Source organism: Hemiscyllium ocellatum, chromosome 6 (genome assembly GCF_020745735.1).
Source record: "Hemiscyllium ocellatum isolate sHemOce1 chromosome 6, sHemOce1.pat.X.cur, whole genome shotgun sequence".
Taxonomy (NCBI): domain Eukaryota; kingdom Metazoa; phylum Chordata; class Chondrichthyes; order Orectolobiformes; family Hemiscylliidae; genus Hemiscyllium; species Hemiscyllium ocellatum.
The window spans coordinates 1,357,480-1,374,980 of record NC_083406.1 but is presented as its reverse complement, the minus strand read 5'-3'; the positions used below and the strand labels follow the sequence as shown (position 1 = coordinate 1,374,980).

Below are 17,501 nucleotides of genomic sequence, written 5' to 3'. Positions count from 1 at the left end.
CTTGCCAATCTGTTAAAATAAAGAGCCCAATTTCTGCTTCCTGTTAGTTGGCCAATCATCTAACTATACAAATATACCCTACTACGCCCTGAGATCTAACATATCAATGAGGATTCAACAGCAAAATCAATACATTAAAGGATTGGGGCTATGAGCATTGCTTTGCCATATTCCTGGGCATTTAAGTGTGTGTCGTTAGGTCACATGACTATCACAAGTGGTGCCAAATGATGATTACTTAATTATCTGTAATTTGATGATGTGATAAACATCCACTGTAAAGGTTAATTCATTTATTTTAGTCAAATGTTAAAGTCTAACTGAGGTCTAAATAAAATATTTGACTTTTGAATTTGCAGAGGGATAAATAATACAATATATGAGAACAATCACAGAAAAAGGTTTCTGGAACAGTGATGATTAAATAAAGACCACTTCTGTGATGTTTCAATTATATTGACTGCAATGATGGAAACATGGAGACAAAGTCAATCGCACTGATTCAACAATGAGTCTCCAACAGCTAGGGACAAGCTATAATGCTGGTCAGCCAATGATGCCATTTCCCACAAGATGATCAAAAATATGTCAGTTGTCATGACGGTTCTCATGCATGGCCTTTTGCAATTTACAGCCACCTATAAGAACAGTTAAACAAAAACAAAGTCCAAGTCACTTGACTTAGAGTGTGATTCTCTTCCTTCTCTGGAGGTAATGAGAGAAGAGAGTCTCTTGTCTCTCTGATCTCTCTGATTACCTACCAGCTGCCTGTCCCCCGTCCTCCCCCCCCACCACACACACACACACACACACACACACACACACACACACACACACCTTCAGTGGGATTGGAAGGCACTAGTTTTCTGAATGGGAAACCATGGCAGTCAGCCTAACAGTCTGGGAAGTTCCGTTTGCCACAATCTAGGGGCAATCAGAGGCACAGATCGGATGGTGCAAGGGTGAAAGCCATCCCCTGCCTCAAATAGCCCTGATCCCTCCTCCCACTGCAACATTCCCAGGAGAGGAAGCCTGGAGAAGTGGAATTTGTGAGCCTGTGATGTGTCCTGTGTTGTGATCTGTGATTGTCTGAGAATCTCACCCGTGCTGAGTTAGCAGCTTCTGTGAGCTGGCTGTTGGGCTGAGTTTGCCTGGTATGTTGCTGACAGTTTAACACACTTTCACCCACATTTACTGAGAAAATGGAAAACTTCCAGCCCCAGTATTTATCTCTGTATCCTTGCTATAGGCAGGTGGCTGCTCACTCTCCAAGGAGATGCTGCCAGACTCCCAGGGCAGAGCATATTATACAAGGGTGCGCATCACAGGCTGACATGAACACCTCCGCTCTCTGGTTTGTCACCCCTCACCCCAATGAAGCCTGTCAGATTGTGTGTTGGAAAATTTCAATACCATTGTTATCCTTGAATCATGAGCATTCCAATCGAAACTCCCAGCAGATTAATCGCTTCAAGCTTGTGTTTTTTTCAGAACGATTACAAAAAATTATCTATGCAATGCAAAGACTTTGTAGTTGGACTTCTAGACTTGTGCCGGATTACTGAAGAAGTGGAAGCTATTTTGAATGGGACCGTGAAGACCAATCCCAGCATTCACCGAGAGTTTCGCCCGAGCCTTAGCCGATTAAAGTTGGCCATTAAATATGAAGTCAAAAAGGTTTGAAAGATTTTTAATATTTCAGTAGGCTGCTATCTTATAAAAACTTAATTTAATTTTCACTGTAATGATGATTTTATTTTCTCAGTGTAAGTGGGTTCATTTCTAACTGGAGTTTAATTCAGATAAATGCGAGGTGTTGCATTTTAGGGAAAGCAGGACTTATACACGTAATGGTAAGGTCCTAGGGAGTGTTGCTGAACAAAAAGACCTTGGAGTGCAGGTTCATAGCTCCTTGAAAGTGGAGTCACAGGTAGATAGGATAGTGAAGGCGGCGTTTGGTATGCTTTCCTTTATTGGTCAGAGTATTGAGTACAGGAGTTGGGAGGTCATGTTGCAGCTGTACAGGACATTGGTTAGGCTACTGTTGGAATATTGCGTGCAATTCTGGTCTCCTTCCTATTAGAAAGATGTTGTGAAACTTGAAAGGGTTCAGAAAAGATTTACAAGGATGTTGCCAGGGTTGGAGGATCTGAGCTACAGGGAGAGGCTGAACAGGCTGGGGCTGTTTTCCCTGGAGTGTCAGAGACTGAGGGGTGACCTTATAGAGGTTTACAAAATTATGAGGGTCATGGATAGGATAAATAGACAAAGTCTTTTCCCTGGGGCTGGGGAGTCCAGAACTAGAGGGCATAGGTTTAGAACTGAAAATGTGTTGCTGGATGGGTATATGAATAGGAAAGGTTTGGAGGGATATGGGCCGGGTGTTGGTAGGTGGGACTAGATTGGGTTATGATATATGGTTGGCATGGACGGGTTGGACTGAAGGGTCTGTTTCCATGTTGTACATCTCTATGACTCTATGACTCTAATTGTATGATTTAGGTCAATTACAATCAGACTTTGTTGCGAGAGCTGATCAAAAGAGATTACTTTATTCAGACTAGCTACAAACCATGTTAGGTACATGTCATAGTGTTTTGCAACTTGAAAGCAGGTCCTTCGGCCCATCATGTCTAAACTGATCAACAAACACCAAACTACACTCATCCCATTTACCTACATTTGATCCATAGTCTGTTATGTCATGGCATGTAAAGTGCCCATCTAAATGCTTCTTAAATATTGCCAGAATACCTGCCTCCATCACCTAATCAGGCAGCATGCTCTGTATTTCTACCACCCTCAGGGTGAAAAACCTGTTTCTCCAATCTCCGTGAGACTACATTCTCCTCATCTTAAACGTATCCCTCTGGTCTTAAAGACAACGGCCATGGGGAAAACAAATTCTCATGATCTATTCTTTCTCTGCCTCAGTCAGATCCCCCTTCTGCCTCTTCTGCTCCAGGGAAAACAAACCCAGTCCATCTAGTCTCTCCTTATAACTGTGACTTCCCATCCCAGGAAGTATCCTGGTGAATTTCCTCTGGACTCTCCCCAGTCGGGTGGTGTGGGGTGGGGGTTAGTTTATTAGTTGTATTGCCCTTGTAGTCAAAAATAGATATGCCTATGCCACACGGCTGCTGTAAAATATTCTGCTACATGAGTGTAATAATGAGTGAAAATTATTATTGGCTGGAGATAATGTGAGGGAAGTTGCAGCATGTTGGTAATGTCACTGGATTCATAATCTAAAACACCAGGCTGATGTTTAGAAGATCCAGGTTCAAATCCCACCATGGCAGATGGTGAAATGTGAGTTCCATAAAAGCTGGAATAAAAAGCTAGCAACTAATGGTAACTATGTTAATATTTGCAATATCCCATCTGGTTCACTAATATCCTTTGTGAAAAGGTATCTATTGTTCTTACCTGGTCTGCCTGACATGTGATGTCCTGCAGTGACATACTCTTAACTTGTTGCCCTAGTCAGTGATGCCTGCAGCCCAGAAATAATTCAGTTTCAATGAAAGAAGAGAATGTTTGCTCGCTCTCTCTCCAAGGACGCTCCCTGAGCCACTAACATCTCCAAACACATAAGCATGTGTGCAGTAACTTGATAGGTTGATACCTATTCTTTCGGTGGTCTCTTGTATTCTTATTACTTGGAAAATAAAATAAAATTTGATTATGGATTTGAATATGTTACATCTTTAACGACTGCAAAATGGTCAGCATTCCCTGTCATTACTGAGAATCTTGCAGCAACTTTGTCATTCAAACAGGCAGTTAAATTGTAGAAATTCAGAAGCTGCTGTTAGTGATAACTTGCAGGCTTCACGGGTACAATCAGCACTGAATCCATTATTTATTGTGAACTTCAATCTTTTCACACTATTTCAAACTATAAAAATTAATGAAAATGTTAAGCCTTGATGAATGAGGTACAGTCGAATAGTTATGGTGCAAATGAGGTCATAATTACCCCATACAAGCCACTTAACTCTGAATGAACCTAAATTTAACTGCCTGGAATGCCATTCCTATCATTTTATAATAAAAAAAATTCCCTTGCTTTTGAATAATGGAAACTTTTTTTGAAAGTTTAAGATATCACCTATAGTTTACACAATGTTGATGCCCCAATCTATCAAATGACAATCAAAATTCAAGATGGCGGCAGAGAGAAAAGGTTCCAGAAGGAAAAGTTATAAATTGGTGTTTGTGACAAACTATCGATTTACAATAAAGCCCTTGCAAATGCCTGCAGGTTTGTTTTTTGCTGCCTTATTTAATGTATGGATTAGGGTCTTTTGAACAGTTTAATGAAGATAGTGTGGATAGACTGGGCTTGTTCCCATTGGAGATTAGAAGAGTGAGGGGGGACAGGATTTAAGTCTATTGGATCCTGAATAGAATCGACAAGGTGATCATGGAAAGAATGCTCCCTTTTATGGGCAAAACCAAAGTTGTGGGGCACTTTTAAAATTAGAGGTCATCCTTTCTTTTTCCTCTGGGGGATGTGTGACTTTGGAATTCTCTGCCTCCGAAAGTGATCAGGGAGGGTTTATTGATTACTTTTAAGAAAGAAGTGGTTAGATTCTTTTTAGGCAACAGATCAACGAATTGGGAATGTGGTTCTGAAACACAAACATGTCAACTATTATTGAACGGAAGAACAAGCCCAAAGGGCTGATTGGTCTATGTTGATTGCTATTTTGTACATTCATGCATTGTGGAAGAAGGAGATTAGATCTGTCATGACCATACAGACTTTCTGGAAGATCAATGACCTGGCCTTTCCCCAGAGCAGTGCAATTTCTTTCTCAACAGGTTACTTATTTCTTTTTGAAATCCATGGGGTGCATCCATACCAGCCATAGTTTTGAGATGGTGCATTCTAGATCCTAACTACTCCAGCTCTCAGAAAAGCTCTTCTGAAAAAGGATGACTGGACCTGAAATGTTAATGCTGTTTCTCTGTTCACAGATGTTGCCAGACCTGCTGTGTTTCTCCAACAGCTCTGTCTGTTTAATTTGTCACATCCCCTCTTAATGTTTGAAATCCACTGCCAGATTTTCCCTCAATCTTCTCTTTAAGGTGAAACAACTACAGCTTCTCAAATATCTTCTGCAATGAAGTTCCCTGAAAGTATTTTCATGAATCTTTCGATTATTTTCTGTTTAAAAGTTTTCATTATTGGGGCCCTAATCAGCAGGTCATGTCCGGCTAAGATGGGCTATTCATATACGTGTTGGTGAAATCTGGTTATTGATGTTGGTGAAATCTGGTTATTGATGTTGGTGAAATCTGGTTATTAATCTGGGATGTTGGTACAATTAAAGCAGAAACTCAAGTGATGGTTAAATACCAGAAGCAATGCAATGAGGCATTTACATGGTCCTCAATTCAAAGAGAAGGTCATTTTTGATCCCTTTGCCCTGGAGCTATTGAGGCAGACTCTGGGATGCAGCAGATTGAACTTCTCTATCATATGCACAGTTTCAGGTGCAGCCAGCCATTTTAACGACAGATACTTGCAATGAGATGGCTTTCCTGATGAAGGGCTTTTGCCTGAAACGTCGATTTCGCTGCTCGTTGGATGCAGCCTGAATGCTGTGCTCTTCCAGCGCCACTGATCCAGAATCTGGTTTCCAGCATCTGCAGTCATTGTTTTTACCCATGTCTGAGAGCCTGCTGTATGGAACACTGAGTTAAAAATTAGACCAGGTCAGAACAAATCTGATTTTGGATAGAGCTGATGTATCCATGTAGATCTGGTCCCAGCACACCTTGGAAGCCAGAGACAAAGATTCTTTTGGAGGTGGGGAGCATCCAATATCCTTTGCAGGTAGGAGTCACAGATCCTTTACTGGAGGGACAACCAGGAACCTTTGGGAAAGTTAACTATGGAGAAGTTCAACACTATCCAGGACAAAGCAGCCTGCTTGCTTGGCACCACACCCACTACCTCTCAGTGACACAACGTGGCAACAGTATGTCTCATTTGCAAAATGCTCTGGAACAACTCTGCAGCAGCTAACTCTCAACAGCACCTTCCAAATTTGTCATCTTTATCACTAAAAGGACAAGGACAGCAGATACATGGGAACACCACTTTTTCTCCGAGCCAGACACCATCCTAACTTGGAACTAGATCATGGTTCCTTCACTGTCATGGTGTAAACTCCTGGAACTCAGTCCACGGCAGCACTGTGGGTGTGCATAGCGAGCGATGCTTACAACCCATGAGTGAACTTTAAACATCATAGAACCATACAGTACAGAGGAGGCCCTTTGGTCCATCAAACCTATGCTGTCAAAAGTACACTGCTACCTACACTAGTCCCATTTTCCCACTAGGTCCATAGCCTTGAATATTATGATGTTTGCTGTGCTCATCTAAGTATTTGTTAAAGGTTGTGAGGTTTCCTGCTCCAAGTCCCCTCCCAGGCAGTGCATTCCAGGTCCCCATTACCCATGAGTGAAAAGGTTTTTCCTCAAATCTCCTCGAAACCTCTTGAATTTTATTTTTAAAATTATGCCCCCTGTACTGACCCTTCAACTAAGGGGAACAGCTGCTTTCTATTCACCCTTGTCCATGCCCCTCATAATCAGGTCTCCCCCTCAACCTTCTCTGCTCCAAAGAAAACAGCCCAAGCTCCTGCAGCTTCCCTTCATCGTTGAAATGTTCCATCCCATGCAGCATCCTGGTGAATCTCCTCTGCACTCCGACCAGTGCAGTCACATCCTTCCTATCGTGTGGGGACCAGACCTACACACAGTATTCCAGCTGTGGCCTAATCAAAGTTTTGTACAGCTCCTCCCTGTTTTTATAATCTCTGCATGATTGATAAAGACATGTGTCCTGTATGCCTTCCTAATTCCGCTATTACCTTGCCCTGTCACCTTTAGGGATCTGTGGAAAAGCTTCCCCAGATCCCTGTGTTCCTCTGATCTTCCTAGTGTTCTGCCATTCATTGCTTTTATTCCTGATGAAGGGCTTTTGCTGGAAACCAGATTCTAGATTAGAGTGGTGCTGGAAAAGCTGATGAAGGGCTTTTGCCCGAAACGTCGATTTTACTGTTCCTCGGATGCTGTCTGAACTGCTGTGCTCTTCCAGCACCACTAATCCAGAATTCATTGCTTACTCCCTCATCTTGTTACTTCTTCCAAAGTGCTTCACCTGACATTCTTCAGTGTTAAATTCCATCTGCCACTGATCTCTCAATCTGACCAATCCTCCTGTAACTGAACACTTTCCTCCTGAACACTTGTCAACTGCCCAGCTAATCTTTGTGTCATCCACTACTCTTCCCTGCATCGTTTATGAATATCCCAAACACTCAAGGAACCAGCACTGACCTCTGTGGTACACCACTGCACTCCAGGCTCCAGTCACACAAACAGCCTTCTACCACCACCTTCTGCCTCCCGTCACTGAGGCAATTTTGGATCCATCTTGCCAAGTTACCCTGGATTCCATAGCTTCTACCTTCTTTATCAGCTTTCCAGCGGGACCTTGTTAAAAGCATTACTGAAGTCATATAAACCATATCAACTGCCCTACTTCATCCAAAGACTTGGTCACCTCCTCAAAACCCCACCAGGTTTGTTTGACATGACCTCTCTTTGACAACTATGCTTTGCTCATCTGTTTACTACCAACTGAAACAGTAAGTAAGGAAGAGTTCAGTCAGAGAGAAGACATAGCTGTACCTCAGTACATTGCATATTAATATCAAGTAATTAATCAAAAAAGGTTTGAAATTATATCAAATGGTAGTTTAATGGCTGGATTTTGAAAACCTGATCACTTTTTTTTGTTTGTTACTGAAATCTGTTATAAAGGAGTTTTTAACTTGAAAATGTATCAACAAAGTTCCAAATTTAAATTTATTTAAATGATAAATGTACCTTTTTAATGACTTTTGTGCTTATATCATTAATATGTTTGTCAACATTTGAGAGTATTACATTAGAAATGTCATATATTTGAATATCAAATTTCTTCCGTTTCATTCATTACTTCTATTTTACTTTCTAACTTACAAATTGTGACTTTTCCTCTGTTCAGTTTGTAGCTCATCCAAACTGTCAGCAACAGCTTCTGTCTATTTGGTATGAAAATCTCTCAGGACTACGGCAGCAGTCAATAGCAATCAAGTTCCTGGTCGTGCTAGCTGTAGCCATTGGCCTCCCGTTTCTGGCCTTGTCCTATTGGATTGCACCTTGCAGTAAGGTTGGCCAATTTCAACTATAAAGTTAATTTTCAGACTGTGGAGGCAAACCCAAATAGCTGAGTGCAAATATTCTAATCTTATTTCCAAGAGAGTAAATTGTGCTGTGGAGATAATTATTCAAATCCCTTCCTCCACTTGCATGATGAGTGATTTGAATATTTTAGGTCTACAATTCTAGGTGGAATGCAATGCTGCTTAACTTTGATACTTCTATCACACCACTGTTTTTTTCTTATTTAAATAGTTGCAAATGTATTTCACAGCTGTTGTTAATTTTATTCGGTTGATCTTAATAACTGAGAGGTAATTAGTGTAGCATTAATTTATTGATTCTATCTCATCTTTCTAATTGTTCCACATATTTCCTACTGCCTTCTCCCATCAATGTTAAGAAAAAGACATCAAACATTTTCTATCTGTGGTGTGTGCTTTGTAGCAATTCCAGTTTTTGCAGGTTTGAGCTTAACTTCCAACAATTGAAAGCTTCAAACTGTATTTGATTCATGACATTGGATATTTGTGGTTTTTCCTCAACTCCAATTTGTGGTTGCAATAGTTATCTCGAAAAATCACGTCTTGATCTAGCGATACAAATTACAGTTACAAACGAATGATGCAATAAAATACATCAGTGGATATAGGTCAGACTATAAAGTATACGTCTCACTGCAAGGACACCCATGGAGTTCAGTAAGTGAGACTAATTCTGGCACAAATAAGAGCTTGTAAAAACAGAGAGAATTGCTCATAAAAGCAAAATGCTTTGAGGGGATGAATGAGAAAAATTAAATCCAGTAATACATAATCAAATATTTTCTGGGAATCTCACAATTTTTAAAATTGAGACCTGCTGTCTTTTTAATGTTTTTTAACAAGGATGATGAAGAATGCTGTAATCTATAAATTTGTTTTGTGGTCTTACAGCTGGGGAGGATCTTGCGTGCACCATTTATGAAATTTGTGGCCCATGGAGCTTCTTTTACTGTTTTCCTTGGCCTGCTGATCATGAACGCAGCTGACAGGTTTGAAGGCACCAAACTCCTGCCAAATGAATCAACGACTGATCACCCCAGACAGCTCTTCAGAATGAAAACAACTGGCTTCACATGGATGGAACTTTTAATTGTTTCCTGGGTAGTAGGTAAGTATTCATTATGATTTTCAATTTAGCGCACCATAACGCAACACATTTGAACTTTATTGATGAAGCGTTTTAATACAGGCTGAGCAACATCACCTCAGAATCTCTACTGTGTGAAAACAGGTCCTTCAGCCGAACAAGTCCACACCGACTCTCCGAAGAGCCAGACTTATTCCCCATAACTCTACATTTACCCCTCCAGATTAGAGTGGTTCTGGAAAAGCACAGCAGGTCAGGCAGCATCCGAGAGGGAGCAAATTCGACATTTCGGGCAAAAGCCCTTCATCAGCTTTTCCAGCACCACTCTAATCTAGAATCTGGTATCCAGCATCTGCAGTCATTGTTTTTACCTTTACATTTACCCCTGACTAATGCACCTAACCTATACATCCCTGAACACTATGGGTAATTTAGCATGGCCAATTCACCTAACCTGCACATCTTTGGACTGTGGGAGAAAACCCATGCAGGCACGGGGAGAATGTGCAAACGCCACACGGTTGCCTAAAGGTGGAAGCGAACTCGGGACCCTGGTGTCATGAGGCAGCAGTGCTAACCACTGAGCCATCAGTAAAAAGCAGCTTTTTCCTGGGAACATGCGTGATGCAGATTGAACAGCAATTTGCATAGTAACAGGAGAACCTGCACTATCGACATATCTGCAGAATTGGCTTAAGCTGCCAAACAAAGATTGCTTTATTAAGTGAAGGCTAAATAAATTATTGTGTATGATTGCACCAATATGTATGAGTGTCTGATCTAGTTTCTTGGGTGAAGTGGTAATACCAGCTTGATCTGGAGCGAGAACAGGCCTAATGGTATTTTCACTGGACTGTTAATGCACAGGTAATGTTCCGGAGAGCTGGGGTTGAATCCTCCCACAGCAGAGGATGGATTTGAATTGAATAGATATCTGGAATTAAGAATCTAATGATGACCATGAATTCATTGCTGATTGTCAGAAAAGTCCATCTAGTTCAGGGAAGGAAGCTGCCATCCTTACCTGGTCTGTCATATATCTGACTCCAGACCCACAGCAATGTGATTAACTCTTAACTCTGGGCAATTAGAGATGTCCCCACCCCATGACTAAATTAAAATAACCCCATATACTTTAGTCAATGTAACGTATACCACAAAACCTAGATTTTCGTTGAGACAGGTGTCTTGACGTTTATGAACAATTCTTACACTGTAGGGAGACCGCAGACTCACACATAATCTGAATTCTATGCTTACTGAGGCTACAGGTATGTTACACGATTATAACACAATGAGATTGTCTACAATTGCTTCATTCCACTGATAACTAAAGGTGAGGTGAAAGTCTTCACAAAGGAATGTCAGATATCATGACATTGGAACTATTGCCTTATAAGTACTTAAAGGTCTTTTTGGGATCAATGCAATAGTGCATCAATACAAAGAAGATGCAGTTAATGAACAACAGCAAATTGAACTTGTATTGTTTTAACTTTGGAAAAGGTCTTGAGGTGCCTGATAAAATTGGTATGAGATAAAAATGGATATTGAGAAATGCAGGACTTTGCTGTGGTTGTTAACAAGCTCATTTAATGTGGGTCTTTAAGGAAGAGAGTGAGTGGAAAGTGACGGTGGAGGATATCAGCGAGTTTAAGTCCCAGCCGTGTTCACGGGACGAATGTGCAGGAGGCCAGAGCTGGAGAAGTATCAAGTTCTTGGAGGACAAATAATAAGACTAAATGTTTAGGAGCTGATTTTGATTAAAGTGTCACTCATTGCCCTTACTCTGCTGGACTATACACTTCCAGTCCGTTTTGGTTTTCATTGTCTGAAAGTCATAAACCAGACCCCTTTGTGACCTGTCACCAGTAAAGAGGAGGAGACGGAGCTGCATTAATGCCTCCTGTGTTACTGCAGCACAGAGGGGAAGGTAGCAGCTGAGAAACCTTGTGGTTACCTCAGTGGAGTCATAGTCATAGAGTCCTAGAGATGTACAGCATGAATACAGACTCTTCGGTCCAACCTGTCCATGCCGACCAGCTATCCCAACCCAATCTAGTCCCACCTGCCAGCACCTGGCCCATATCCCTCCAAACCCTTCCTATTCATATACCCAACCAAATGCCTCTTAAATATTGCAATTGTACCAGCCTCCACCACTTCCTCTGGCAGCTCATTCCATGCACGTACCACCCTCTGTGTGAAAACGTTGCCCCTTAGGTCTCTTTTATATCTTTCCCCTCTCACCCTAAACTTATGCCCTCTAGTTCTGGACTCCCTGACCCCAGGGAAAAGACATTGTCTATTTATCCTATCCATGCCCTCATAATTTTGTAAACCTCTATAAGGTCACCCCTCAGCCTCCGATGCTCCAGGGAAAACAGCCCCAGCCTGTTCAGCCTCTCTCTGTAGTTCAGATCCTCCAACCCTGGCAACATCCTTACAAATCTTTTCTGAACCCTTTCAAGTTTCACAACATCTTTCCGATAGGAAGGAGACCAGAATTGCACGCAATATTCCAACAGTGGTCTAACCAATGTCCTGTACAGCCTCAACATGACCTCCCAACTCCTGTACTCAATACTCTGACCAATAAAGGAAAGCATACCAAACGCCTTCTTCACTATCCTATCTACCTGTGACTCCACTTTCAAGGAGCTATGAACCTGCACTCCAAGATCTCTTTGTTCAGCAACACCCCCTAGGAACTTATCATTAAGTGTATAAGTTCTGCTAAGATTTGCTTTCCCAAAATGCAACACCTCACATTTATCTGAATTAAACTCCATCTGCCACTTCTCAGCCCATTGGCCCATCTGGTCCAGATCCTGTTGTAATCGGAGGGAACCCTCTTCGCTGATCACTACACCTCCAATTTTGGTGTTATCTGCAAACTTACTAACTGTACCTCTTATGCTCGCATCCAAATCATTTATGTAAATGACGAAAAGTAGAGGACCCAGCACCGATCCTTGTGGCAGACCACTGGCCACAGGCCTCCAGTCTGAAAAACAACCCTCCACCACCACCCTCTATCTTCTACCTTTGAGCCAGTTCTGAATCCAAATTTCTAGTTCTCCCTGTATTCCATGAGATCTAACCTTGCTAATCAGTCTCCCATGGGGAACCTTGTCGAATGCCTTACCAAAGTCCATATAGATCACATCTACTGCTCTGCCCTAATCAATCTTCTTTGTTACTTCTTCAAAAAACTCAATCAAGTTTATGAACATGATTTCCGACCCACAAAGCCATGTTGACTCTCCCTAATCAGTCCTTGCCTTTCCAAATACATGTACATCCTGTCCCTCAGGATTCCCTCCAACAACTTGCCCATCACTGACATCAGGCTCACCGGTCTATAGTTCCCTGGCTTGTCTTTACCACCCATCTTAAACAGTGGCACCGCGTTAGCCAACCTACAGTCTTCTGGCACCTCACCTGTGACTTAATGATACAAATATCTCAGCAAGAGGCCCAGTAATCACTTCTCTAGCTTCCCACAGAGTTCTTGGGTACACCTGATCAGGTCCCGGGGATTTATACACATTTAGCCGTTTCAAGTCATCCAGCACTTCCTCCTCTGTAATCTGGACATTTTGCAAGATGTCACCATCTATTTCCCTACAGTCTATATCTTCCATATCCTTTTCCACAGTAAATACTGATGCAAAATATTCATTTAGTACCTCCCCCATTTTCTGTGACTCCACACAAAGGCTGCCTTGCTGATCTTTGAGGGGCCCTATTCTCTCCCTAGTTACCCTTTGGTCCTTAATATATTTATAAAAACCCTTTGGATTCTCCTTAATTCTTTTTGCCAAAGCTATCTCATGTCCCCCGTTTTGCCCTCCTGATTTCCCTCTTAAGTATACTCCTACTTCCTTTATACTCTTCTAGAACCCTGCCTGTTGATCTCGGTGTTGGGGCAATGGTTTGATTCTGTCGGTTCTCTCCTCTGCCTGTTGGCAGTATCTAGCAGTGTCAGTGTTACAATAAAGCTTTCATTTCAATACCTGCAAAGATTAAGTCAATTAATAAGTCAGTGTCCTCTGCCTGATTAGAGCTCTTTAACAGAGATTCAACTTCATCCAACTGCTGGGTTTGGAATCTCTTGCAAGTTCTGACTGCAGCATTGGGGTATTATGTAATTCCTAAGGACTTACATTGTGTGTTCCTGTAGCAATGATTAGGAAATTATGGCTCTTTCATTCTCCCTGACAAACTTTACGTGAGGGTTACAAATTTGGGGTGACCAAACAAGAAGGAGTTCTGTGGCTAGAGTTGAAGTGAGGAAGTTGATGATCTAGTATTAGCTGGATGCTGGAGCGTTGGCATGCAGTGGGACTTTGTCTAGTCAATAGCTATGCCACATAGATCTGAACTGTCCCAACGCAGTCTTTGTTTGTATTGAATTATCTGACCTCAGTATGTTCAGTCTCCACTTGACCAGTTTGTCCTTTCCCTTATTGGCTATTGCTCCATTAACTGCTTGGGATGAGAGCTCTGCCTCCCAATGGGGAAGAAGTCCCACCTCAAAGAGTTACTGGACAATCAAATGGGTGGCAACTTTCTCATTTTTAGCAGCAACATTTGGAAAGGTAGCTCTTTTTGTAATATGAAGCAAACCCCAGAGCGGGGAACATTGCATCCGGAAACCTATGTATCGCTGAGAGTTTGCAGAATCTAGCCTTGCATGGTCCTGTGAAGGTGGTGGGAGACCTTCAGTTGGGAGACCCATTGGAGGAACAGGGAGGGAGGGCAGTCTCTGTTGGGGACAAAGTGCCTTAGCCCTTAGCCCACCTTAAACTCCCAACTGAAATCATGTAAAACACTGGCAGCAAGACGAAAGAATTCAGTTGCCCCAAGGGCGCATAGGTCTTCCCTGTCTCAGGAACAATATCAACAGAAGTGGGTAGTATGGGCAGGAGAACAATGTCGTGGCATCTCTACTACAGAGGCAAAAGTGAGGACCGCAGCTGCTGGAGATTAGAGTTGACAGAGTGGTGCTGGAAAAGCACAGCAGGTCAGGCAGCATCCGAGGAGCAGGAGAATCAACATTTCGGACAAAAGCCCTTTGTCAGGAATTCCTAATGAAGGGCTTTTTCCAAAATGTCAATTCTCCTGCTCCTCAGATACTGCCTGACCTGCTGTGCTTTTCCAGCACCATTCTCTCAACTCTACCACAGAATCCACTTTTATCACCACCCCCACCTGGGAGCTTCATAAAGTTCTGCTTGTGATCCATGCAATTAAGTAGCCTGCTAATGCCTGTTATAATGGCTCACTCAGGAATTTTGGATAGTTGGAGACCTGGGTGGAGGGAGATTTTCAACAAAATCAGAAATCTGCATTCTCCAGTGAGGGAGACAAGACATGACAAGGTTGATAAAATGTTTGAAATCTTCCTTGATATACCATAACTGTGCACCCTCATTAGCTTTCTCAGCCATTGTGTGAAATGATTGCTGTTTCAGATGAAGAATAGAATGCTGAAAGAAATAATTGTCTCACAACGTGATAACTCTGGGTGTTAATTCCCTACTGTTCAAGTCCTGTAGGTGTCGCTGCTGTGCAGCAAATCATCAAGATCTTGACCTGATTTCAGACTGTTAAACTAACATTAATTACATTTCACAAATTCAGTTCAGTCAAGAGAAATTTGCAAAATGTGAAGCTGAATTACTCTGAGATTAAAGGCCCTGGGGTATTGAAGTAATAGTATCTCACAGCCAAATTGTTACTTGAACAGATTTATTTATTCAGGAAAGGCACAGCCATTGAAAGAATAGCCCCTTTGTAAACTCCCATCTGGCTTCAGGACAAGAGCAACAGACTGCAGAGCAGCAGGTAACTGTGAGACTGTCTGGGTCAGCGAGTTAACTGGAAGTTAGCTTGTTCCACTGGATGGCTCATGAAAAATGTAATACCCCTTTTAAAGTTGGGTTGCCAACTGTGACTGAGTGTATTCCTGGAGGTTCCACCATATGATCTCCCTTATAGCCAGCCAATAATCAGCTGACACATCAATCCTTGTGACATGTCACCTTCCTTGGCCAATTGGAACACAAACATTGCCCAAATGGAAGCTGATGGACCGTCAGCCAAAGAGCCCTTTTGTTCCCATTGTCAATTTGTTTTCCATGTGATGGGAAAAAAGACTTACATGAAGTGACTAAGGAAAGGTTTTGTGTTAATGTCCCGGTTATTTTTCTCCAAAGTTGCATTAGCAGTCCTGGAGAATGATCATGTTTCTAGAGACTCCTGTTGAGTCAGTAAACCCACTCTCAAACCAGGGACTTCACTGGAGACTGTGATAGAGAAAGTGAATACATGGAGTAGGACTTGGCAAAGATGCTCAAAACAATATGATTCAACATGGCAGAGATTTTAGCTGAGAGAGAACCTTTTAAAGGTCCAGGAAAGGACGCTGCCAGACATGTATCTCTGGCCATCTGCTCACATTGCTCCCACAGGACAGCTTTCGGAGGAGAAATTGTTTGTGAAAAATTGCAGCAAACCTGCTGTTGGGGTGCAGGGTCACACACATGTCATCATATATGATCTAGATATTCCCTGAAAGGTAGCTGTCATAGCTGAAGAGATGGAAAGAGTGGGTCTGGAGCTCACAAAGCATTCTGAGTGACATTGATTGTACCCTGCACCTTGAGAATGTCAGTAACAGTGTAAAACTGGTGTATTGTTGTACCCTTACTGTGGGAGAGTGTTCCAGAAAGGATCATTGGTTGATAGTTCACTGAAAGCCCAGATGAGACCATGGCTGATATTTCACAGATCCTCATGAGTGCTAAAAATAAACAAAAATGAGCACAACACGTCCTTCATATTGACAACCAGCATGATGAGGGCAGCCAATCAGGAGGAATTGGAGTAGAGTATTTCACTTGCGTACCTTGCTCCACTGTGCATTTAGATCCTGGCTCAGCATCTACCACAATCCCACTTTCCTGCACCAGCTCCATGTCTCTGGTGTCATAAGTCTCCAGATATCCATCAGTTTCTGAGTTTGAACTTGCTGAAAGACTGCGCTTGTGCGTCTCTCCAGGGTAAGAGAATTCCAAATACCCACTACCCTCTGAGTGAAGGAATTCTTCCCGACAGATGTCCCTGTGAGACCTGGCACAATTCCTTTTCTGGTGCAGCTCATTAGAGAATTTCATAGGAACTGTGCTCCAGGTGTACATTTTGTGCGGGGTGTTGGGATGTTGGGTGCGGGAAATGGGGATTGTGGTGGGGTGTTAGGGTGTTGGGTGTGGGTATTGGGGTTGTGGTGGGGTGTTGGGTGCTGGGATGGGAATGTGTGTGGTGTTGGGATGTTGGGTGTGGGAGTGGGGATGGGGGTTGTGGTGGGGTGTTGGCTGCGGGGATGGGGGTTGTCGGGTGTTGGGATGTTGGGTGTGGGTATTGGGGTTGTGGTGGGGTGTTGGGGTTTTGGACATCGGGATGGGGTTATAGTGAGGTGTTGGGTGCGGTGATGGGGTTGTGGTGATGTGTTGGGGTGTTGAGTGTGGGGATGGGTTGTGGTGGGGTTTTGGGGTGTTGGGTGCAGGGATGGGGGTTGTGGTGATGTGTTGGGGTGTTGGGTGCGGGGATGGGGTTGTGTTGGGGTGTTGGGTGTGGGGATGGGGTTGTGGTGGAGTGTTGGGGTGTTGGGTGCAGGGATGGGGCTGTGGTGTGGTGTTGGAGTGTTGAGTGTGGGGATGGGGGTTGTGGTGGAGTGTTGGGGTGTTGGGTGTGGGGATGGGGTTGTGGTGGAGTGTTGGGGTGTTGGGTGCAGGGATGGGGTTGTGGTGTGGTGTTGGAGTGTTGAGTGTGGGGATGTGGTTGTGGTGGAGTGTTGGGGTGTTGGGTGCGTGGATGGAGTTGTAGCGTGGTGTTGGGGTGTTGGGTGCAGGGAAGTAGTTGTGGTGTGGTGTTGGGGTGTTGGGTGTGGGGATGGGTTGTGGTGGGGTTTTGGGGTGTTGGGTGTGGGGATGGGGTTGTGGTGGGGTTTTCAGGTGTTGGGTGCAGGGATGGGGGTTCTGGTGGAGTGTTGGGGCGTTGGGTGTGGAGATGGGTTGTGGTGGGGTTTTGGGGTGTACGGTGTGGGGATGGGGTTGTGGTGTGGTGTTGGGTGC

At 43.2% G+C, this 17,501-nt stretch overlaps 1 protein-coding gene across 2 annotated transcripts in view; it reads left to right on the top strand.

Moving 5' to 3' along the window:
* The window catches only part of LOC132816623 (short transient receptor potential channel 6-like), a 131,558-nt gene that overhangs the window by 46,606 nt on the left and 67,451 nt on the right, over positions 1-17,501 (top strand). For both annotated transcript variants that reach the window (XM_060826437.1, XM_060826436.1), the window contains exons 3-5: positions 1,492-1,677; positions 8,075-8,239; positions 9,165-9,381. In XM_060826437.1, coding sequence (XP_060682420.1) covers positions 1,492-1,677; positions 8,075-8,239; positions 9,165-9,381 — 568 coding nt within the window. The remainder of the gene's footprint in view (positions 1-1,491; positions 1,678-8,074; positions 8,240-9,164; positions 9,382-17,501) is intronic.